This window comes from Salvelinus alpinus, chromosome 9, assembly GCF_045679555.1.
Source record: "Salvelinus alpinus chromosome 9, SLU_Salpinus.1, whole genome shotgun sequence".
NCBI lineage: Eukaryota > Metazoa > Chordata > Actinopteri > Salmoniformes > Salmonidae > Salvelinus > Salvelinus alpinus.
Window position 1 is genome coordinate 67625172 of NC_092094.1, and position 25590 is coordinate 67650761.

A 25590-nucleotide genomic window follows, 5' to 3' on the forward strand; every position below is an offset into this window, starting at 1 on the left:
TGAAAAACATGCGAGTTTACGAGATGCATGACTTTCCCAAGAAATATCTAAGTGTGCCAATTTACTCTGAACAATTAAAGGCCTCTGTAACAATATTTATAGGATGTCCCTATTCAACTGGGAAAGAGTCTCGTCGCTGTTTTTTGCATTTGCCACATGGACAAAAACAATATTTATCTGCTACTGTGTAAAATCCTGCAATGGATGTTTGAATTGAGCTGTATAGGGGCTCGATTCACTCCATAGCGCTGAAGATCCGTGCTACAGCGCAATAAAAATGTTAAGTCAATGTTCCCACGTTAGCGAAGACTGCATTCACGGTAAACACTGTATATGTCGGCTCAATCAGGAATTTCCTTTCAATTTCAATCGCGCTATAACGCTGAACTTCCGCGATACGGATTGAATCGAGTCCTAAGTCTGAGTGAGTCAAGTCAAGTCTGGTAGCAGCAACCAATAGTCATTATATAGTAATTTATTAATTTTGGCAGATGTCATCTGAAGAGCAACATACAGCGGTTACCAGTCATAGTACAATACAACATTTTACAGATGCAATTCAGTTGGTTTTTACAAGGAGCAACGGAGTTCAGATGAGTTGCTGCAAAGAAACAGCAAATTATGTGAACACAGCCACTGGAGATGTACAATAGTGCAACGTGTTACTTGAACCCACTATCATAAGCCTACTTCAAGACAGAAACCGAACAACACCTTGTGTTATCAAATGTTTTCACTACTTGTGACATGTCTAACCGCTTGTAAAGCTTTATGAAAGAGTGTTCAAGTAAAGGGTTAACAACATAGACAGGCAAACAACTGACACATTGGCACTTCCTGGATGCACTCAAATCAACTTCATCTTAGCTTAGCATAGACTAGCACTCATGTCCATTTGAGACTTAAGTACGTGAAAGTTGAATCGCACTGTACATTCAAATTAATTAATAATCACAAAATAACCACAAACAAACTTTTTGAATGTATAAAAGCAGACTGCATTGACAGTGTTGAGGCTATGCACATTGAATGTAAATGTAGACATGGTTGATAACTGAAGGAGTAAGAAGTTAGATCCTCACAAAATATTAGCCATAGATTTTGCACAAGTGGACCACAAGCAATTTGTATTCAAACTTTTCACTCAGAATACTTTATATTCTACAGTAGTCGTTCTTAAAATAGAAAAGATAAATTATGCAAATGTATTAACATTGAGTACTTTAAAATAGCAGTTTAGGGGTAACGACCTATTCAGCAATGTTAAATATAGTCGCTGGGTAAGGCAAAAAAAAAAGTTATGAATCAAGAAAAGGTTGTTGAAAAAAGGCCCCCAGCAAAAATGCCAACATTTCCTATTTTAAAAGCACACTTTCAATTAAATGAATCTCCAACTATGTGTCCATGGAAGTTGATGGAACACTAATTTCTGTCTTTCCATAGAGGGCCATAATATATACATATCAAAAATCGCCAATGAGAAATGGAAGGTAAACTTGCCTGAATAAACAGTATGAAGTAAGCTCCATAGTATTGTGCCTCGAATAACATTCATCTCTCTTTCTTTCTCCCCCTTCTCCCTCCATCTCTTTCTCTCAAACACACAAACATATGCACACACAGATGACTACCACTTACTCACGCACCTTAAAGTTCAAAAATAGCCGCCCACATACAGTGCTTATGGCACCATTACACCCCCCAACAGTTCCCGTTCACTCCCACCCTCATACCATAGCAACATTCAACTAGATGAGTGCATTTAGTTTCCAACTATCTGAAATACCATTCATTGGTCAATTTAATTCGACATTGGACAAAAATTCCTGCTTCTAAAAAAATGACAAATGAATTTGGATATGGTTGGGTGTAAGAAGTGTGTCCATTAATAATATACAGAGTTCCCGAAATAATAAATCAATGAGAAGGCAGGCAAACATCAACAAACACAATTTCATCCTCTCCGGAATCCAGTGTGCGATTCTCACAATATTCTTGTAAAAAATCATTTCTGATTGGTGAATCAACTGTCAAGGCCAGAAATCCCAAAGGAAATGGATGAACTGCAATGATTGACAGCCAAATAAGTTAATTAATGCTACAATCAGTTAGACATCTGGCAGATGTGTATTGTTCTCAGTTACCATGTTCTACATGTTTTTGTTTGTGAAACACAAACTGTTTGTTTCCAGAATGACTTGTGATGAAAGGCTGCATTGACATCTACAGAGCCGCGAAGATAAGCGGTTGACTCGTGAAAACATTGCGGATAAATTAGCTAGTTCAACCAGATGGAAACGATTCACCCTGTCCTGTTACAATAGCTGACAACTCATTCAGCCCGCTCTCTCGTATAGTGTATCATTCCCTTAGCGGCTACATTTTAGCAAGTGTTGCAAAATGTCCATCGTTCCTGTTTTTGTAGCCAATGGTCCACAACTTTGTCTTCTCAATGGTCTTTGAAGCTCTCCAATGTGCTTTAAAGTAACGGCCCAGTGAAAATCTAACTTTTATATTCTGTTAATGTTGTTGACTCGTCCTATACTCGTAATTGTGGCCAAAGCATAAACTGGGGGGAAAAACACTTAAAAAACTCCACCTTTAACTTGTATCTCAAACAGACCATTTAAAAAATGCTTGCTATTTCCTCATAGAACACGTCATCTCCCTGAGGAGGTTGAGCTGGCCAATCAGTGGTCTGGAGGAGGATGAGCTGGCCAATCAGCGGGCTACTTAGTGGGGAGAACAAGTATTTGATACACTGCCGATTTTGCAGGTTTTCCTACTTACAAAGCATGTAGAGGTCTGTAAATTGTATCATAGGTACACTTCAACTGTGAGAGACGGAATCTAAAACAAAAATCCCAAAAATCACATTGTATGATTTTTAAGTTATTAATTTGCATTTTATTGCATGACATAAGTATTTGATCACCTACCAACCAGTAAGAATTCCAGCTCTCACAGACCTGTTAGTTTTTCTTTAAGAAGCCCTCCTGTTCTCCACTCGTTACCTGTTTAAAAGACACCTGTCCACGCACTCAATCAAACAGACTCCAACCTCTCCACAATGGCCAAGACCAGAGAGCTGTGTAAGGACATCAGGGATACAATTGTAGACCTGCACAAGGCTGGGATGGGCTACAGGACAATAGGCAAGCAGCTTGGTGAGAAGGCAACAACTGTTGGCGCAATTATTAGAAAATGGAAGAAGTTCAAGATGACGGTCAATCACCCTCGGTCTGGGGCTCCATGCAAGATCTCACCTCGTGGGGCATCAATGATCACGAGGAAGGTGAGGGATCAGCCCAGAACTACACGGCAGGACCTGGTCAATGACCTGAAGAGAGCTGGGACCACAGTCTCAAAGAAAACCATTAGTAACACACTACACCGTCATAGATTAAAATCCTGCAGCGCACGCAAGGTCCCCCTGCTCAAGCCAGTGCATGTCCAGGCCCGTCTGAAGTTTGCCAATGACCATCTGGATGATCCAGAGGAGGAATGGGAGAAGGTCATGTGGTCTGATGAGACAAAAATAGAGCTTTTTGGTCTAAACTCCACTCGCTGTGTTTGGAGGAAGAAGAAGGATGAGTACAACCCCAAGAACACCATCCCAACCGTGAAGCATGGAGGTGGAAACAGCATTCTTTGGAGATACTTTTCTGCAAAGGGGACAGGACGACTGCACAGTATTGAGGGGAGGATGCATCCAATACTCTCCATGTATCGCGAGATCTTGGCCAACAACCTCCTTCCCTCAGTAAGAGCATTGAAGATGGGTCGTGGCTGGGTCTTCCAGCATGACAACGACCCGAAACACACAGCCAGGGCAACTAAGGAGTGGCTCCGTAAGAAGCATCTCAAGGTACTGGAGTGGCCTAGCCAGTCTCCAGACCTGAACCCAATAGAACATTTTTGGAGGGAGCTGAAAGTCCGTATTGCCCAGCGACAGCCCCGAAACCTGAAGGATCTGGAGAAGGTCTGTACGGAGGAGTGGGCCAAAATCCCTGCTGCATTGTGTGCAAACCTGGTCAAGAACTACAGGAAACTTATGATCTCTGTAATTGCAAACAAAGGTTTCTGTACCAAATATTAAGTTCTGCTTTTCTGATGTATCAAATACTTATGTCATGCAATAAAATGCAAAGTAATTACTTAAAAATCATACAATGTGATTTTCTGGATTTTTTTTTAGATTCCGTCTCTCACAGTTGAAGTGTACCTATGATAAAAATTACATACCTCTACATGCTTTGTAAGTAGGAAAACCTGCAATATCGGCAGTGTATCAAATACTTGTTCTCCCCACTACGTGAATATTGTTTATGACTTGTATAAGCCCACACCATTCTGTTGTTAGGAAACGCACACACAATTCCAACACAGAAAAGCTACTATTTAACATACTCAATTACCCATTTTTGAAAGGAAAACTATTTCTCTCATATTGTAAGTAATACTTCATAGAAATCTGGAAACACTGGGCAGTTACTTTAACACCCATTGGTATTTCAGCAGCCATTTCAGAGATTCTTTTACATTTGTTTGACTCCGCAACCATTGGCCAGGTGAAAATGTGTCAATCCAAACTGTGGATGAAACCGAGAGGGGGGGGGTGGGTCATAAGGCAGCGGGTACTGTCCTGACACAATGTTGCTTGGTGTACCATCTAGTCTGGCTGTACACCTGTCTGCCTATACACATGGTCTCCGAGGTGAGAGACAAAAAGCAAGATGGTGGTTGGGCTAAAGCACCGTGGCATTGCGGCCCTCCATCCGGGGCAGCCTGGGGTCCTGCACCGTCCCCATGGTGACCAGCAGCGGACGGCTGTCCTCGGCTTTGGCCGTCGTCGAGCAGCTCAGCGACAGCTGGGTCCCCTCCACTCCTCTCTGGAGGGCCACGGGTGCCGGGGGAGGAGGAGACGGGGGAGGATGGGGGTTGACAGGGTTAGTGTGGTGGTGGTGGGTCGCCTCCAGGGGCAACCCTTGCTCCTGGTAGCCGTAGCCGATGTTCCCGCAGGGGAAGTGGCGAAGTCTGAAGAGGGGGACTGGGGGGAGGGTGGCAGAATCTAACAGGAGCGGGGTAGGGGCAGTGATATCCGAGAAGGTGGCCTGGGGTGGGGGCGGAGGGGGCAAGAGGGGCTTGCAGAGTCCCTGCTGTTGCTGCTGCTGTTGGTGGTGCAGGAGCTGCATCTGCTGTTGTTGATGCTGTTGCTGCTGCGGATGGAAGGGATACGGTGGCTGGAACTGCTGCTGCTTGTGCTGCTGTTGCTGGAGACCCAGGGCCCCCGCCGCCTCGGCCACAGTCCGCCCCTGGTACTCCTGCCCCTCGCCCGGCACCCTCCCACCTCCAACCCCCCCACCCCCACTGCCCATGTCTCCCTGCCTTTGCTGCTGCTGTTGTTGCTGCTGCTTCCTCTGCTGCTGCTGGATGAACCAGGAGCCATAGGTGGGGTTCCACAGGTTGGTGGGCTTCCCATTGTGACCATCCTTATCCTTAGGGTGGCCCTGGGCGAAGGCCAGATTAATGTGGCCCCCCTCTGGGTTGGGCTGCTGGGTGGAGATGGGGGGAGGCGCCTTGGAGGTGGAGATGAAGGAGGTGGCTGTGATGGTGGTCGTGGTGAATGTCTGAGGGTGGGGGTAGGACTGGGGTTGTTGCGCCATCACCTGGTGCTTGGCAGTTTCGGGGGGTTGGCTGGATTGTTTCTCCTCGGAGTCAGGGGCAAAGGGTGGCGGTGCAGGGCCCTCCCCGTCGGGCATCTGAGTGGACACCAGCAGGGGAGAGGCCGTGGGGTCCTCAGGGCGCATGGGCACCCGCTCCTCCTCTTCGGGGAGGGGCCCATATTCCACAGGCAAGGTAACAGTCACCACATCTGGGTCCTGGAGAGGATAGGGGAGCATTAGACACTAACAATGGCAAACAACGTGCAATGGCATCATGAACATTACCGATGTCTGAATTTATAGAAAATGACATATTTATCAAAGTAGAGTTCAAAATGTCAATTCTAATGCAACCATGATTGACTTCATTTAAGTAGATGACAGAAACAATCCCCAAAAGGAATACAGCTTTAACACACACAGACAGACAGGTTATGAGCTGTATCACATTTTCAAATAGTCATACATAATAAAATAACCTCTTGGCAGTTAAACAGACATTTAATACTTGAGCACAGTTCCAGTGCAGATGGGTGTTGACTCTCGATGTTCACACTCCCTACCTGTAAGCAGTAGTCAATCCTCTCCAAGATGGTGGAGAAGTTGGGCCTGTCCTCCGGTTGATGCTGCCAACTCTGTGTCATTATTCGGTACCTGAAACACATACACACACACATCACACACACACACGACCACAAGCACAATCTAAAACGTTTTCGTCTATTTGAACTTTGCACACATTGACAAACGCATCAGAAAATGTAAAGCCATATTTCCCCCTTTGATGATAAACTTTTGACAGACACAAACTCACGCACACTTTATCAAAAGTGCCGCCTCCCCGTCATAATCCCAGTCGACTGATTTAATACAAATCATTCTGAATGAAGTGTAACATCCCGCTAGTTTGAGTGATCACCGTTGAAAAGTCAGTAGGGGTAAAACGGAATCCTGGGGTACACCCCAAGACAGTGCAAAATCAAGCTTGTTTCTTAATTAGATTTGACTTGCAATCATTACTCCTGTGTAATATTCTTTGGCAATGTGACATGCCTATTGTGAGCCCTTCGTGACGCAGATGAATTGTAACACATGGGAACTGTGTTTATTTTTCAAGGAAAAAACAATCAAAGAATAAAAATGTTGGCTTTTCTGTGGGGATACAAAGGCTAAAACTGACAGCTGGGAGAGTTCAAAAGGAGAATTGGACAATAAAAGCGGTTCGTCATGCATGGAGTGGGCGTGAAAGATCAGCGAGGGGCGAGAACGTGATGCAAGTCTGAGAAGTTATGGGTATTTTGTGTGTTTGTACGCTTGTATCCATGTGTATATCTGCATGTGCATGAGTGACAACAGTATATTGTAAGTGTGAGGGTGTGTGTGTAATCTGTATGTAACAGAGTAAGTTCCATCCCTATGTGAGTGACAGTTCAGACAGGGACGAAAGTTGACTGAGTGACAGTTCACTTTCAATCTTAAGAAAGGTGACGTCACCACATGATGGCTCCTAATGCCTCACTAGCACACATCTGCTACATGTGTTTGGGCGGTGTGTGATTGGACTTACACGGGCCCTGGGCAGTTTTTGGGAGGGTCCATCCTTCCCCCGTTGGTGACAAACTCCAACACTTCCTGGTTACTGCGACTGGGATAGGGCATATAGCCCAGAGAGAAGATCTCCCATAGCAAAACCCCAAAGGACCTGAGACAAAGTGGGAGAGAGAGAGGTGGGAGGAAGAAGGAAAGTGAGAGGGGGGGAGTGAGAGGTAGGTGAGGAAGCAAGAGAGGAATCATTTGTATTTAGTTTTTAGACGGGAGAGAGAATGATAAATCTTAAGGGTGATAAGGGCAAAGTGAGGGGTGAAGGAGGGAGGGAGGAAGCCTAGTGGTTAGAGCATTGGGCCAGTAACCGAAAGATTGCTAGATTGAATCCCCGAGCTGACAAGGTAAAAATCTGTCGTCCTGCCCTTGAACAAGGCAGTTAACCCACTGTTCCTAGGCCGTCATTGTAAATAAGAATTTGTTCTTAACTGACTTGCCTAGTTAAATAAAGGTTAACGTTTTTAAAACAATTAAAAAAGGAGGACAGCAGATAGAGTAAAAGAGAGGAGGCTTTCAAAAGGTGAAAAGGAGAAAGTTCCATTGAAGGACGGAAAAAGGGAGGTGGGGTAGACTGGAAGGGTGAAATGAAAGGGAGTGACATTCAAAAGAACTAAGACATCATTGAGAGTGAGTTACAATGGAACGTACCACGTGTCCGTTTTGGAGGTGAAGATCCCCTCCATGAAGGCTTCGGGAGGCATCCACTTCACAGGCAGCATGGCGCGCCCACCCTTTCTGTAGTAGCTCGCCCTGTTTGGAGACAAATCCGTGTACACACACAGGGGGATCTTGTTAGACACGCTGCATGACTTTATTGAAAGCAGAGCAGGTAGAAAAAGAGATGAAAACAGAAAAGAAAGAAAAATAGGAAAATATGGACGCCTACTTAACATTTATTTTTTACATTTGGATCCCCATTAGCTTTTGCAGAAGCTACTCTTCGAGGGGTCCACAAAAAACACAAAACATGACAAGTAACAAAACACTGATAGCCAAATACAACGATATACAAACAATACAACACAAATTATACAAACAATACAACTGAAACATAATGCATGTGTTAGAGTGTGTCTGTGTGAGTGTGTGTTTGTGTGTGTGTGTGTCCGCCGTTCCATGAGTTGTTTTTTAAAGGTAATAGGAGATGGTAGGGAGGTCCATGCAATCATGACTGTATTAAACTGTGCATTGCCGTGTATTCGTTTTGGACTTGGGGACTGTGAAGAGACTCCTCCTGGTGGCATGTCTTGTAGGGTTTAGTTTATTAAGATCCCCAATAGCTACTGCCAATGCAGCAGCTACTCTTCCTAGGGTCCACATAAAACTTACAAATAAATGACAAATAAAATAAGAGTTATACATAGGAAAGACACCAAGAGACTATTAAGAGTTGAGGTCAGGGCTCTGTGCAGGCCAATCAAGTTCTTCAACACCGATCTCGACAAACCATTTCTGTATGGACCTCGCTTTGTGCACAGAGGCATTGTCATGCGGTAACAGGAAAGGGCCATCCTCAAACTTTTGCCACAAAGTTGGAAGCACAGAATTGTCTAGAATGTAATTGTGTGCTGTAGCGTTAAGATTTCTCTTCACTGGAACTAAGGGGCCTAGCCTGAACCATGAAAAACAGTCCCAGACCATTATTCCTCCTCCACCAAACTTTACAGTTGGCACTATGCATTGGGGCAGGTAGCATTCTGCTAGCATCCGCCAAACCCAGATTCATCCACCGGACTGCCAGATGGAGAAGCGTGATTCATCACTCCAGAGAATGTGTTTCCAATGCTCCAGATTCCAATGGCTGCAAGCTTTACACCACTCCGGCCGAAGCTTGGCATTGCGCATTGTGATCTTAGGCTTGTGTGCGGCAGCTCGGCCATGGAAACCCATTTCATGAAGCTCCCGACGAACAGTGGTTGTGCTGATGCTGCTTCCACAGGCAGTTTGGAACTCGGTAGTGAGTGTTGCAACTGAGGACAGATTATTTTTACTAGCTACGCGCTTCAGCATTTGGCGGTCCCGTTCTGTGAGCTTGTGTGGCCTATAACTTTGCGGCTGAGCCGTTGTCGTTTCCACTTCAAAATAACAGCACTTACAGTTGACCAGGGCAGCTCTAGCAGGACAGAAAATTGATGAACTGACTTGTTTGAAAGGTGGCATCCTATGACGGTGCCACGTTGAAAGTCACTGAGCTCTTCATTAAGGCTATTCTACTGCCAATGTTTGTCTATGAGGATTGCATGGCTGTGTGCTCAATTTTATACACCTGTCAGAAACGGGTATGGCTGAAATACCCGAATCCACTCATTTGAAGGAGTATCCACATACTTTTGTATATACTGTATAGTGTACATATTAATATTCCTATATACAGTACAGTTAAATCAGATCTTTAGAAAGAGCAGAGGCGCTATGATACAATGTTTTTTTTATTTTTCATTTTTCATTTAAACTTGCTTTTTGCCTAAGTGACCTCTGGTGGCAGAGCATTCAACAATGACATGGCTGTATGCATAACTGAACGACGCATTAAGTCTGTTATTGGTTTGGGTACCATGAAGAAACACATAGTGGCATGTCTGGTGGGGTATCTATGTCTGCTTGAAGTGTATGCAAATACAGCTGAAGTCGGAAGTTTACATACACTTAGGTTGGAGTCATTAAAACTTGTTTTTCAACCACTCCACAAATTTCATGTTAACAAACTACAGTTTTGGCAAGTCGGTTACGACATCTACTTTGTGCATGACACAAGTAATTATTCCAACAATTGTTTAAAGACAGATTATTTCACTTATCACTGTATCACAATTCCAGTGGGTCAGTAGTTTACATACACTAAGTTGACTGTGCCTTTAAACAGCTTGGAAAATTCCAGAAAATGATTTCATGGCTATAGAAGCTTCTGAATTCAAGGCCTACCTTCAAACTCAATGCCTCTTTGCTTGACATCATGGGAAAATCAAAAGAAATCAGCCAAGACATCAGAAAAAAAATTGTAGACCTCCACAAGTCTGGTTAATCCTTGGGAGCAATTTCCAAATGCCTGAAGGTACCACGTTCATCTGTACAAACAATAGTACACAAGTATAAACACTATGGGACCCTTCAGCAGTCATACCGCTCAGGAAGGAGATGTGTTTTGTCTCCTAGGGATGAACGTACTTTGGTGCGAAAAGTGCAAATCAATCCCAGAACAACAGCAAAGGACCTTGTGAAGATGCTGGAGGAAACAGGTACAAAAGTATCTACAGTGGGGAGAACAAGTATTTGATACACTGCCGATTATGCAGGTTTTCCTACTTACAAAGCATGTAGAGGTTTGTAATTTTTATCATAGGTACACTTCAACTGTTAGAGACGGAATCTAAAACAAAAATCCAGAAAATCACATTGTATGATTTTTAAGTAATTAATTTGCATTTTATTGCATGACATAAGTATTTGATACATCAGAAAAGCAGAACTTAATATTTGGTACAGAAACCTTTGTTTGCAATTACAGAGATCATACGTTTCCTGTAGTTCTTGACCAGGTTTGCACACACTGCAGCAGGGATTTTGGCCCACTCCTCCATACAGAACTTCTCCAGATCCTTCAGGTTTCGGGGCTGTCGCTGGGCAATACGGACTTTCAGCTCCCTCCAAAGATTTTCTATTGGGTTCAGGTCTGGAGACTGGCTAGGCCACTCCAGGACCTTGAGATGCTTCTTACGGAGCCACTACTTAGTTGCCCTGGCTGTGTGTTTTGGGTCGTTGTCATGCTGGAAGACCCAGCCACGACCCATCTTCAATGCTCTTACTGAGGGAAGGAGGTTGTTGGCCAAGATCTCGCAATACATGGCCCCATCCATCCTCCCCTCAATACGGTGCAGTCGTCCTGTCCCCATTGCAGAAAGGCATCCCCAAAGAATGATGTTTCCACCTCCATGCTTCACGGTTGGGATGGTGTTCTTGGGGTTGTACTCATCCTTCTTCTTCCTCCAAACACGGCGAGTGGAGTTTAGACCAAAAAGCTCTATTTTTGTCTCATCAGACCACATGACCTTCTCCCATTCCTCCTCTGGATCATCCAGATGGTCATTGGCAAACTTCAGACGGGCCTGGACATGCGCTGGCTTGAGCAGGGGGACCTTGCGTGCGCTGCAGGATTTTAATCCATGATGGCGTGGTGTGTTACTAATGGTTTTCTTTGAGACTGTGGTCCCAGCTCTCTTCAGGTCATTGACCAGGTCCTGCCGTGTAGTTCTGGGCTGATCCCTCACATTCCTCATGATCATTGATGCCCCACGAGGTGAGATCTTGCATGGAGCCCCAGACCAAGGGTGATTGACCGTCATCTTGAACTTCTTCCATTTTCTAATAATTGCGCCAACAGTTGTTGCCTTCTTACCAAGCTGCTTGCCTATTGTCCTGTAGCCCATCCCAGCCTTGTGCAGGTCTACAATTTTATCCCTGATGTCCTTACACAGCTCTCTGGTCTTGGCCATGGAGAGGTTGGAGTATGTTTGATTGAGTGTGTGGACAGGTGTCTTTTATACAGGTAACGAGTTCAAACAGGTGCAGTTAATACAGGTAATGAGTGGAGAGCAGGAGGGCTTCTTAAAGAAAAACTAACAGGTCTGTGAGAGCCGGAATTCTTACTGGTTGGTAGGTGATCAAATACTTATGTCATGCAATAAAATGCTAATTAATTACTTAAAAATCATACAATGTGATTTTCTGGATTTTTGTTTTAGATTCCGTCTCTCACAGTTGAAGTGTACCTATGATAAAAATTACAGACCTCTACATGCTTTGTAAGTAGGAAAACCTGCAAAATCGGCAGTGTATCAAATACTTGTTCTCCCCACTGTATATCCACAGTAAAATGAGTCCTATATCGATATAACCTGAAAGGCCGCTCAGCAAGGAAGAAGCCACTGCTCCAAAACCACCATTAAAAAGCCAGACCACGCTTTGCAACTGCACATGGGGACAAAGATTGTACTTTTTGGTGAAATGTCCTCTGATTTGATGAAACAAAAATAGAACTGTTTGGCCATAATGACCATCGTTATGTTTGGAAGAAAAAGGGGGAGGTTTGCAAGCTGAAGAACACCATCCCAACCGTAAAGCACGGGGGTGGCAGTATTATGTTGTGGGGGTGCTTTGCTGCAGGAGGGACTGGTGCACTTCACAAAATAGATGGCTTCATGAGGATGGAAAAATTATGTAGATATATTGAATCAACATCTCAAGACATCAGTCAGAAAGTTAAAGCTTGGTCTCAAATGGGTCTTCCAAATGGACAATGACCCCAAGCATACTTCCAAAGTTGTGGCAAAATGGCTTAAGGACAACAAAGTCAAGGTATTGGAGTGGCCATCACAAAGCCCTGACCTCACTCCTATAGAATCTTTTGGGGCAGAACTGAAAAAGTGTGTGCGAGCAAGGAGCCCTACAAACCTGACTCCGTTACAGCAGCTCTGTCAGGAGAAATGGGCCAAAATTCACCGAACTAATTGTGGGAAGCTTGCGGAAGGCTACCCGAAACAAGTTAAACAATTTAAAGGCAAAGCTACCAAATCCTAATACTGAGTGTATGTAAACTTCTGATCCACTGGGAATGTGATGAATTAAATAAAAGCTGAAATAAATCATTCTCTCTACGATTATTCTGACATTTCACATTCTTAAAATAAAGTGGCGATACTAACTGACCTAAGACTGGTAATTTTTACTCGGATTAAATGTCAGGAACTGTGAAAAGCTGAGTTTAAATGTATTTGGCTCAGGTGTATGTGAACTTCCGACTTCAACTGTATATTATATAAGTGGTTAGGCATTTTAAACACACAATTGTTTCTTATAAAGACTAGAAGAGAAGTAGTCAATTTCTACTCAACCGTCAGTCATGAAAGACTATAATGCATGTTGCTTTGTTTTGAGCCAAGTGCAGCCTTTCTTTGCTGAAACTGACCATATTACTGGACAGTAATCAAGATGGGACAAGACCAAAGCCTGAACAACTAGTACAATTGATCTTTGTGTAAAAAAAAAAAAAATGCAGAATCAATTTTTATAACAGACATACCTCTCCCCATCTTCACAACAACTTTGTCAATATGACTTTACCATAATAACGGACCATCCACTGTTACTCCTAGGAGTTCAGTTTCTTCAACTATGCTCAACTGCAGTTTAGGTTTAGGTCTAGAATGCTTTGAACCAAATACAATGCTTTGGGTTTTAGATGTATTTCAGACCAGTTTATTGTTAATTACCCATTCTGACAATGACTGTAACTCCTTGCTAAGAGTCTCAGTGAGCTCACCCAAGCTGTCCCGCATGGGTCGATTCTGAGTCTTGTTTACTGTTTTCATTAAAAATATTGACTTATCTGTAAAAAATATATATACAGTACCTGCACTTGTATGCCGATGACACTGTTGTGTATGCTATTGCCCCCACGGTTGACCAGGCTCTATCTGAACTACAGTCTGCCTTCATTGTATTACAGAAACACTTTATTGACCTGAAATGAGTACTGAATGCAGGTTAAACTAAGCATATATTGTTCTGTAGAGGGCATAAAAATCTGTCTTTAATTAGCATATTGATGAGTTAGTTAAGGAGCTGATAATAAAAATGGGCTTCTTCAATAGAAAAAAAGAGCCTCTCGCTGAATAGTAGAAAGCAGATTATTCAGTCGATGTTCCTATTGGTCCTAGACTATGACTGAAATTCACATTATCTATATGAACGCAGCTGCCACTTCATTAAAGCCGTTAGATACAGTTTATCATAGCGCACTGGGCTTTATTACGGGCAACAATTTTAGCATTCATCATTGCAATCTCTACCAGAAAGTTGGTTGGCACTCTTTGATGTCACGTCGGTTGATACATGGCTATGTTTTCAGTTATAAAGCCCTTTAACAAAATGTCCCACTGTACCAAACATCATTACTAAACTTTAGACATACGAGTTACCACACCTGGTCTGTGGCCTGAATGCAAAGCGCTATGTCTGGAGAAAACCAGGCACAGCTCATCGCCCATCTAACACCATCCCTACTGTGAAGCATGGTGGTGGCAGCATCATGCTATGGGGATGTTTTTCAGCTGCAGGGACTGGGACACTGGTAAAGGTAGAGGGAACAATGAATGGAGAAAAATACAGACCAATCCTTAATGAGAACCTGCTTCAGAGTGCAAATGACTTTAGACTGGGGCGAAGTTTTGGGACAGTCCCACTCTTTACATATTTTGTCATGTTTGGATAGAGGTGAAATGTAAATGAGAGAGTGCTGAAATAGCAGTAGGCCGGACTCGACCCATGCTTGCAGCAGTATATTGTACATGTGCTCGAGAGGCAGCAACCCAGACAGCCAGACCATCCCAGACCACAAAAGTATACCTTCATAGTAGCTGGGTTTAAAGAGTTTGTGTGATGGCAGTACCTGTAAATGTCCCTGGCCATTCCAAAGTCCCCTATCTTGGCCACTCTCCCCTGTCCTTTGGTGGTCAGCAGGCAGTTCCGAGCTGCAATGTCCCTGCAAAGTGACAAGACAAGAAGAACCTTACAGAGGTGAGTGTGTGTGTTCAAATCCAATCACATTTCAAATCAAATCAAATCAAATTTTATTAGTCACATACACATGGTTAGCAGATGTTAATGCGAGTGTAGCGAAATGCTTGTGCTTCTAGTTCCGACAATGCAGTAATAACCAACAGTAATCTAACCTAACAATTCCACACTACTACCTTACACACACACACAAGTGTAAGGGATAAAGAATATGTACATAAAGATATATGGATGAGTGGTGGTACAGAACGGCATGGCAGATGCAGTAGATGGTATAGAGTACGGTATATACATATGAGATGAGTACTGTAGGGTATGTAAACATAAAGTGGCATAGTTTAAAGTGGCTAGTGGTACATGTATTGCATAAAGATGGCAAGATGCAGTAGATGATATAGAGTACAGTATATATACATATGAGATGGGTAATGTAGGGTATGTAAACATTGTATTAAGTGGCATTGCTTAAAGTGGCTAGTGGTACATTTTTACATAATTTCCATCAATTCCCATTTTTAAAGTGGCTGGAGTTGAGTCAGTATGTTGGCAGCGGCCGCTAAATGTTAGTGGTGGCTGTTTAACAGTCTGATGGCCTTGAGATAGAAGCTGTTTTTCAGTCTCTCGGTCCCTGCTTTGATGCACCTGTACTGACCTCGCCTTCTGGATGATAGCGGGGTGAACAGGCAGTGGCTTGGGTGGTTGTTGTCCTTGATGATCTTTATGGCCTTCCTGTGACATCGGGTGGTGTAGGTGTCCTGGAGGGCAGGTAGTTTGCCCCTGGTGATGCGTTCTGCAGACCTCACTACCCTCTGGAGAGCCTTACGGTTGTGGGCGGAGCAGTTGCCGTACCAGGCGGTGATACAGCCCGACAGGATGCTCTCGATTGTGCATCTGTAGAAGTTTGTGAGTGCTTTTGGTGACAAGCCGAATTTCTTCAGCCTCCTGAGGTTGAAGAGGCGCTGCTGCGCCTTCTTCACAACGCTGTCTGTGTGGGTGGACCAGTTCAGTTTGTCCGTGATGTGTACACCGAGGAACTTAAAACTTTCCACCTTCTCCACTACTGACCCGTCGATGTGGATAGGGGGGTGCTCCCTCTGCTGTTTCCTGAAGTCCACAATCATCTCCTTTGTTTTGTTGACGTTGAGTATGAGGTTATTTTCCTGACACCACACTCCGAGGGCCCTCACCTCCTCCCTGTAGGCCGTCTCGTCGTTGTTGGTGATCAAGCCTACCACTGTAGTGTCATCCGCAAACTTGATGATTGAGTTGGAGGCGTGCATGGCCACGCAGTCGTGGGTGAACAGGGAGTACAGGAGAGGGCTCAGAACGCACCCTTGTGGGGCCCCAGTGTTGAGGATCAGCGGGGTGGAGATGTTGTTACCTACCCTCACCACCTGGGGGCGGCCCGTCAGGAAGTCCAGGACCCAGTTGCACAGGGCGGGGTCGAGACCCAGGGTCTCGAGCTTGATGACGAGTTTGGAGGGTACTATGGTGTTAAATGCTGAGCTGTAATCGATGAACAGCATTCTCACATGGGTATTCCTCTTGTCCAGATGGGTTAGGGCAGTGTGCAGTGTGGTTGCGATTGCGTCGTCTGTGGACCTATTGGGTCGGTAAGCAAATTGGAGTGGGTCTAGGGTGTCCGGTAGGGTGGAGGTGATATGGTCCTTGACTAGTCTCTCAAAGCACTTCATGATGACGGAAGTGAGTGCTACGGGGCGGTAGTCGTTTAGCTCAGTTACCTTAGCTTTCTTGGGAACAGGAACAATGGTGGCCCTCTTGAAGCATGTGGGAACAGCAGACTGGGATAAGGATTGATTGAATATGTCCGTAAACACACCAGCCAGCTGGTCTGCGCATGCTCTGAGGACGCGGCTGGGAATGCCGTCTGGGCCTGCAGCCTTGCGAGGGTTAACACGTTTAAATGTTTTACTCACCTCGGCTGCAGTGAAGGAGAGCCCGCAGGTTTTGGTAGGGGGCCGTGTCAGTGGCACTGTATTGTCCTCAAAGCGGGCAAAAAAGTTGTTTAGCCTGTCTGGGAGCAAGACATCCTGGTCCTCGACGGGGCTGGTTTTCTTTTTGTAATCCGTGATTGACTGTAGACCCTGCCACATACCTCTTGTGTCTGAGCTGTTGAATTTCGACTCGATTTTGTCTCTGTACTGAGACTTGGCCTGTTTGATTGCCTTGCGGAGAGAATAGCTACACTGTTTGTATTCGGTCATGCTTCCGGTCACCTTGCCCTGGTTAAAAGCAGTGGTTCGCGCTTTCAGTTTCACGCGAATGCTGCCGTCAATCCACGGTTTCTGGTTTGGGAATGTTTTTATCGTTGCTGTGGGTACGACATCGTCAATGCACTTCCTAATGAACTCGCTCACCGAATCAGCATATTCGTCAATATTGTTGTTGGACGCGATGCGGAACATATTCCAATCTGCGTGATCGAAGCAGTCTTGAAGCGTGGATTCAGATTGGTCGGACCAGCGTTGAACAGACCTGAGCGCGGGAGCTTGTTGTTTGAGTTTTTGTTTGTAGGCTGGAATCAACAAAATGGAGTCGTGGTCAGCTTTTCCGAAAGGGGGGCGGGGGAGGGCCTTATAAGCGTCGCGGAAATTAGTGTAACAATGGTCTAGTGTTTTTCCAGCCCTGGTAGCACAATCGATATGCTGATAGAATTTAGGGAGTTTTGTTTTTAGATTAGCCTTGTTAAAATCCCCAGCTACGATGAATGCAGCCTCAGGGTGTGTGGTTTCCAGTTTACAAAGAGTCAGATAAAGTTCGTTCAGGGCCATCGATGTGTCTGCTTGGGGGGGAATGTATACGGCTGTGATTATGATTGACGAGAATTCCCTTGGTAGATAATGCGGTCGACATTTGATTGTGAGGAGTTCTAGATCAGGTGAACAGAACGACTTGAGTTCTTGTGTGTTGTTATGATGATCACACCACTTCTCGTTAATCATAAGGCATACCCCCCCGCCCCTCTTCTTACCGGAAAGATGTTTGTTTCTGTCGGCGCGATGCATGGAGAAACCAGCTGGCTGCACCGACTCCGTTAGCGTCCCTTGAGTTAGCCATGTTTCCGTGAAGCAGAGCACGTTGCAATCCCTGATGTCTCTCTGGAATGCTACCCGTGCTCGGATTTCATCAACCTTATTGTCAAGAGACTGGACATTGGCGAGTAGTATGCTAGGGAGTGGAGCGCGATGTGCCCGTCTCCGAAGCCTGACCACGAGACCGCCACGTTTTCCCCTTTTCCGGCGACGCACAGGGTCGCCGGCTGGGATCAGATCCATTGTATTGTGTGGAAGGCAAGACACTGGATCCGTTTCGGGAAAGTCATATTCCTGGTAGGAACGATGATGAGTTGACGTCATTGGTCACGTACACATATTTAGCAGATATTATTGCAGATGTAGCAAAATGCTTGTGTTCCTAGCTCCAACAGTGCAGTAGTATCTAACAATTCACCTAATGCAAGACAATGCTAGACCTCATGTGGCTGGAGTGTGTCAGCAGTTCCTGCAAGAGGAAGGCATTGATGCTATGGACTGGCCCGCCCGTTCCCCAGACCTGAATCCAATTGAGCACATCTGGGACATCATGTCTCGCTCCATCCACCAACGCCACGTTCCACCACAGACTGTCCAGGAGCTGGCGGATGCTTTAGTCCAGGTCTGGGAGGAGATCCCTCAGGAGACCATCCGCCACCTCATCAGGAGCATGCCAGGCGTTGTAGGGAGGTCATAAAGGCACGTGGAGGCCACACACACTACTGAGCCTCATTTTGACTTGTTCTAAGGACATTACATCAAAGTTGGATCAGCCTGTAGTGTGGTTTTCCACTTTAATTTTGAGTGTGACTCCAAATCCAGACCTCCATGTGTTGATAAATTTGATTTCCATTGATAATTTTTGTGTGATTTTATTGTCAGCACATTCAACTATGTAAAGAAAAAAGGATTTAATAAGAATATTTCATTCATTCATTTCTAGGATGTGTTATTTTAGTGTTCCCTTTATTTTTTTGAGCAGTGTATATATATTTTTTAAAGGGGTGGATCAGCTTTAATATTGCGGTTCGATCCCGGGCTGTATCATAACCGGCCGTGATCGAGAGTTCCATATGGCGGGCACAACTGGCCCTGCGTCATCTGGGTTAGGGGAGGGTTTGGCCGGGGTAGGCCGTTATTGTAAATAATAATTTGTTCTTAACTGACTTGCCTAGTTAAATACATTTAAAATAAAATAAAAATGATGACAGAAAAGAGCTTCTGGATATCAGGACAGCGATTACTCTCCTCGTACTGGGCAAAGATTTTTTCTTTAACGTGTCTGATGCAAAGCATCCTTCGCATGAAAAAGAGACGGAGATATCGGGGTCGTAGGTCGGGGTGCCTTGTAAGGATCTGATGGCGCGTGGGTCACCTGCCTATTAGCCAACGTACATTCATTGGATAACAAAATAGATGAGCTACGATCACGAATATTCTACCAGTGGGACATTAAAAGCTGAAATATTTTATGTTCGACATGGATAAAATACAGCTGGCGGGTTTTACGCTGCATCGGCAAGATAGAACAGCTGCCTTCGGTAAGACAAGGGGTGGCGGTCTGTGTATATTTGTAAACAACAGCTGGTGCACGATATCTAATACTAATATATAGTCTCTAGGTTTTGCATCTCATGATAAGCTGTAGACCACCCGATTTACCAAGAGAGTTTATCTATATTTTTCGTAGCTGTCTATTTCCCACCACAAACCGATGCTGGCACTAAGACCGCACTCAAAAAGCTGTATAAGGCCATAAGCAAACAGGAAAACGCTCATCCAGAGGCGACGCTCCTTTTGGCGAGGGACTTTAATGCAGGGAAACTTAAATCCGTTTTACCTAATTTCTACCAGCATGTTAAATGTGCAACCAGAGGGGAAAAAAACTCTAGACCACCTTTACTCCACACACAGAGATGCATACAAAGCTCTCCCTCGCCCTCTATTTGGCAAATGTGACCATAATTATATCCTCCTGATACCTGCTTACAAGCAAAAACTAAAGCAGGAAACACCAGTGACTCGGTCAATAAAGAAGTGGTCAGATGACGCAGATGCTAAGCTACAGGACTGTTTTGCTAGCAGAGACTGAAATATGTTCCGGGATTCTTCCGATGGCATTGAGGAGTACACCACATCAGTCACTGGCTTCATCAATAAATGCATCGATGACGATGTCCCCACAGTGACCGTACGTACATATCCCAACCAGAAGCCATGGATTACAGGCAAAATCCGCACTGAGCTAAAGGGTAGAACTAGTGCTTTCAAGGAGCGGGACCTTAACCCGAATGCTTATAAGAAATCCCGCTATGCCCTCCGATGAATCATCAAACATGCAAAGCATCAATAGAGGACTAAGATCGAATTATACTACACCACCTCCGACGCTCGTCGGATGTGGCAAGGCTTGCAAACTACTAAAGACTACAAAGGGAAGCACAGCCGAGAGCTGCCGAGTTATAGGAGCCTACCAGACGAGCTAAATTACTTCTATGCTTGCTTCGAGGCTCGCAACACTGAAGCATGAGAGCATCAGCTGTTCCGGACGACTGTGTGATCACGCTCTCCGTAGCCGATGTAAGTAAGACCTTTAAACAGGTCAACATTCACAATGCCGCAGGGCCAGATGGATTACCAGGACGTGTACTCCGAGCATGCGCTGACCAACTGGCAAGTGTCTTCACTGACCTTTTCAACCCTTCCCTGACTGAGTCTGTAATACCAACATGTTTCAAGCAGACCACCATAGTCCCTGTGCCCAAGATCACTAAGGTAACCTGCCTAAATGACTACCGGCCCGTAGCGCTCACGTCTATAGCCATGAAGTGCTTTGAAAGGCAGGTCATGGCTCACATTGACACCATTATCCCAGAAACCCTAAACCCTCTCCAATTTGCATACCGCCCTAACAGATCCACAGATGATGCAATCTCTATTGTGATTGTCTCCACCCCCTCCAAGTGTCGCTCATTTTCCCCACGGTGCAGGGTTTTTCTTCGTGTAGAAGAAGGACAAGACCCTGCGTCCGTGCATTGACTACCGGGGTCTTAATGATATAACGATCAAGAATCATTATCCCCTACCCCTCCTCTCCTCGGCCTTCGAACCACTCCAGGGAGCCACCATTTTTTCCAAACTGGACCTTCGGAATGCCGACCACCTGGTTTGGATACGCGAAGGAGATGAGTGGAAGACAGCCTTTAATACAGCCAGTAGACATTATGAGTACCAGGTCATGCCGTTTGGACTCACCAACGCCCCCCGCTGTTTTTTAGGCTCTGGTAAACGATGTACTCCGGGACATGCTAAACCGTTTCATGTTCGTTTACCTTAACGACATCCTGTTTTTTCCCCGGTCTGCCCAAGAACACGTTCTTCATGTCAGACAAGTCCTTCAGCATCTCCTGGAGAACCAATTGTTTGTGAAGGCCGAGAAATGTGAGTTTCACCGCTCAACGATCTCCTTTCTAGGATATGTCATCGCTGATGGAAATGTCCAAATGGATCAGGAAAAAGTGAAAGCGATGGTGGAGTGGCCTCAGCCTATGTCCAGGGTGCAGTTGCAACGTTTCCTGGGGTTCGCTAATTTCTACCGCCGTTTCATTCGGGGCTACAGCACTCCAGCGACCCCCCTCTCGGCACTCACCTCTCCAAAAGTACCGTTCACATGGTCTCCAGCGGTTGACAAAGCCTTTGTGGACCTGAAACATTGGTTCACCACAGCCCCCATCCTCGTCCATCCGGATCCATCCCGTCAATTTGTGGTAGAGGTTGATGCTTCTGATGTTGGAGTGGGGGCCATCCTGTCCGGCAGAGATGAACTATGACGTTGGCAACAGAGAACTCCTGGCTGTCAAGTTGGCGCTGGAGGAGTGGAGGCATTGGCTGGAAGGAGCAGAACAGCTCTTTGTGGTCTGGACGACCATAAAAATGTGGAATATCTCAGTACAGCCAAGCGTACAGCCAAGACTCTACGGCAAGCTTCTTTTAAACCACTACCTGTCCCTCATCGTCCCTGGTCCATATATCTCTCTGGACTTTGTCACTGGGCTCCCTCCGTCTGATGGCAACACTGTTACTCTGATGGTTGTGGATCGATTCTCCAAGGCCGCCCATTTCATCCCTACCCCCAAACTACCCTCTGCCAAGGAGACGACCCAGCTTATGGTGCAGCACATCTTCCGGATCCATGGACTCATGGTGGACATGGTCTCCGACCGGGGTCCTCAGTTCTCGTCTCAGTTCTGGAAGGCGTTCTGCACCCTTATTGGGTCGTTGGCCAGCCTGTCCTCCAGATTTCATCCCCAATCCAACGGCCAGTCGGAGCGAGCCAACCAGGACCTAGAAACCACCCTGAGATGCCTGGTCTCAACCAACCCCACTACCTGGAGCCGATAACTGGTCTGGGTGGAGTATGCCTGGAACACCCAGTTCGGCCACAGGACTCTCTCCTTTTGAGTGCTCTTTGGGGTATCAACCTCCACTCTTCCCGGAACAAGAGCAGGAGATCAGCGTACCCTCGGCCCAGATGTTTGTCCGCCGCTGTCGACGTACCTGTAAAAGAGCTCAGGCGGTACCCTCCCCGTACCCTCCTTATTCACCCTACCTTCCTTGTGTCTAGGATTAAGCCTGTGTCTCACAGTCCTTTGTCTTCTGTTTCTAGGCTCATCCCTCCCCCTGGGTCATCGATGGCCAGCCAGCGTATACGGTGTGACACCTCCTGAGGGTTCGACCACGGGGCAGGGTTTTGGGAGGGTTATTTTTCTGGCACCACTCCGTCAGGGCCCTCACCACCTACCTGTTGGCTGTCTTGTCATTGTTGGTAATCAGGCCTACTACTGTTGTGTTGACTGCGAACTTGATGATTGACTGCGTGCGTGGCCACGCAGTCATGGGCGAACAGGGAGTACAGGAGACCAGGGACGATGAGGGACAGGTAGTGGTTTAAAAGAAGCTTGCCGTAGAGTCTTGATCTGAGCACGCGGTGACGAATGAGCATGCACCCTTGTGGGGCCCCTGTGTTGAGGATCAGCGTAGTGGAGGTATTGTTTCCTACCTTCACTACATGGGGGCGGCCCGTCAGCAAGTCCAGAACACAGTTGCACAGGTCGGGGTTCAGACCCAGGGCGCGAGCTTAATGATGAGCTTGGAGGGTACTATAGTGTTGAAGGCTGAGCTTTAGTCAATAAACAGCATTCTTACATTGCTATTCCTCTTGTCCAGATAGGGAAATGTGCAGTGTGACTGTGACTTTTTGTAAACGGGTGGTGTACCTAATAAACTGTCCGGTGAGTGCATGTGGACACCCATATGTTGTTGAGGTTTGAGAAAGTGTTTGCAATTGTTTGAGAGGGTGTGAATGTGGGGGACTGTGTCTTTGTGTGTGTGTGTTTGTGCGTGCGTACGTTTGTGTGCTGGTATGTATGTGGGTAAGTGGGTAAAATGAGTTTGTGAGAAAGAGTATGCGTCTGTCACTGCATATTGTGCTGGTTTGACTATATGTGAACACTATGTGCACACACTTACACTATATATACAATAGTATGTGGACACCCCTTCTAATGAATGGATTTGGATATTTCAGCCAGGTATATAAAATTGAGCACACAGCCATGCAATCTCCATAGACAAACATTAGCTGTAGAATGGCCTTACTGAAGAGCTCAGTGACTTTCAACATGGCACCGTCATAGGATGCCACCTATCCAACAAGTCAGTTCGTCAAATTTCTGCCCTGCTGTTATAGCAGCAAATGGGGGACCAACTCCGTATTAAGGCCCATGATTTTGGAATGAGATGTTCGACAAGCAGGTGTCCACATACTTTTGGTCATGTAGTGTAAGTCCATGTATGTTTTTCTACCATAGTTGGCCTACCGGTGTATAAACTGGTTCTCCTCCAGGTATTGGCATCCCTGTGCGATATCTCTGGCCACGTTGAGCAGGTCCACCATGGAGAGACTAGAGGGGTGCTCCTATAGAGACATACCAGACAGAGAGGGAGAGATCAGACTCATACATATAGAGAGACAGATAGAGAGATACAGACAGGTGGGCAGATAGACAGACGGATGTACTGAAGAGCAGAGCAGCCAAACACTTTTGTTGTTCTTCTGTTAGCTTTCAGACTGAAATATTTTAGTCTACTCAATAAAATACCCCTACACTCAAGGTTATTGAGGGGTTCTTTGTCAGTGGTGAAGAAAACAGCATACATTTGAAGCTGGTCCATGCTGGTCTATTTTTTATTTATTTTATTTATATCACATTTTTTTGACCAGGTAGGCTAGTGGAGAACAAGTTCTCATTTACAACTGCGACCTGGCCAAGATAAAGCAAAGCAGTTCGGCACATACAACAACACAGAGTTACACATGGAGTAAACAAACATACAGTCAATAATATAGTAGGAAAAAAAGTATACAGTCGTGGCCAAAAGCAAGCATTTCATAAGTGTCAAAAGCTTTTATTGACAATTACATGAAGTTGATGCAAAGAGTCAATATTGCTGTCAATTAACTTCTGGGCCACACCATGACTGATGGCAGCCCATTCTTGCATAATCAATGCTTGAAGTTTGTCAGAATTTGTAGGTTTTTGTTTGTCCACCCGCCTCTTGAGGATTGACCACAAGTTCTCAATGGGATTAACGTCTGGGGAGTTTCCTGGCCATGGACCCAAAATATCGATGTTTTGTTCCCCGAGCCACTTAGTTATCACTTTTGCCTTATGGCAAGGTGCTCCATCATGCTGGAAAAGGCATTGTTCGTCACCAACAGTTCCTGGATGGTTGGGAGAAGTTGCTCTCGGAGGATGTGTTAGTACCATTCTTTATTCATGGTTGTGTTCTGAGTCAAAATTGTGAGTGAGCCCACTCCCTTGGCTGAGAAGCAACCCCACACAGGAATGGTCTCAGGATGCTTTACTGTGACACAGGACTGATGGTAGCGCTCACCTTGTCTTCTCCGGACAAGCTTTTTCCCGGATGCCCCAAACAATCGGAAAGGGGATTCATCAGAGAAAATGACTTTACCCCAGTCCTCAGCAGTCCAGTCCCTGTACCTTTTGCAGAATATCAGTCTGTCCCTGATGTTTTTCCTGTAGAGAAGTGGCTTCTTTGCTGCCCTTCTTGACACCAGGCCATCCTCCAAAAGTCTTTGCATCTGCACGCACAGTGAGGCGATCACACCTGCCTGCTACCATTCCCGAGCAAGCTCTGTACTGGTGGTGCCCCGATCCCGCAGCTAAATCAACTTTAGGGGACGGTCCTGGCACTTGCTGGACTTTCTTGGGCGTGCTGAAGCCTTCTTCACAACAATTGAACCGCTCTCATTGAAGTTCTTGATGATCCGATAAATGGTTGATTTAGGTGCAATCTTACTGGCAGCAATATCCTTGCCTGTGAAGCCCTTTTTGTGCAAAGCAATGATGACGGCACGTGTTTCCTTACAGGTAACCATGATTGACAGAGGAAGAACAATGATTCCAAGCACCACCCTCATTTTGAAGCTTCCAGTCTGTTATTCGAACTCAATCAGCATGACAGAGTGATCTCCAGCCTTGTCCTCGTCAACACTCACACCTGTGTTAACGAGCGAATCACTGACATGATGTCAGCTGGTCCTTTTGTGGCAGGGCTGAAATGCAGTGGAAATGTGTTTTGGGATTCAGTTCATTTGCATGGCAAAGAGGGAC

At 45.5% G+C, this 25590-nt stretch overlaps 1 protein-coding gene across 1 annotated transcript in view; it reads right to left on the reverse strand.

Moving 5' to 3' along the window:
- Window positions 1-2790: 2790 nt before the first annotated feature.
- LOC139530510 (ALK tyrosine kinase receptor-like) overlaps window positions 2791-25590 on the reverse strand; it is a 745539-nt gene continuing 722739 nt past the window's right edge. Inside the window, exons 24-29 of the mRNA XM_071327001.1 lie at window positions 23773-23870; window positions 14713-14805; window positions 7917-8018; window positions 7234-7368; window positions 6230-6320; window positions 2791-5882 (exon numbers count right to left, since the gene is read on the reverse strand). Coding sequence (XP_071183102.1) covers window positions 4749-5882; window positions 6230-6320; window positions 7234-7368; window positions 7917-8018; window positions 14713-14805; window positions 23773-23870 — 1653 coding nt within the window. The 3' untranslated portion in view covers window positions 2791-4748. The remainder of the gene's footprint in view (window positions 5883-6229; window positions 6321-7233; window positions 7369-7916; window positions 8019-14712; window positions 14806-23772; window positions 23871-25590) is intronic.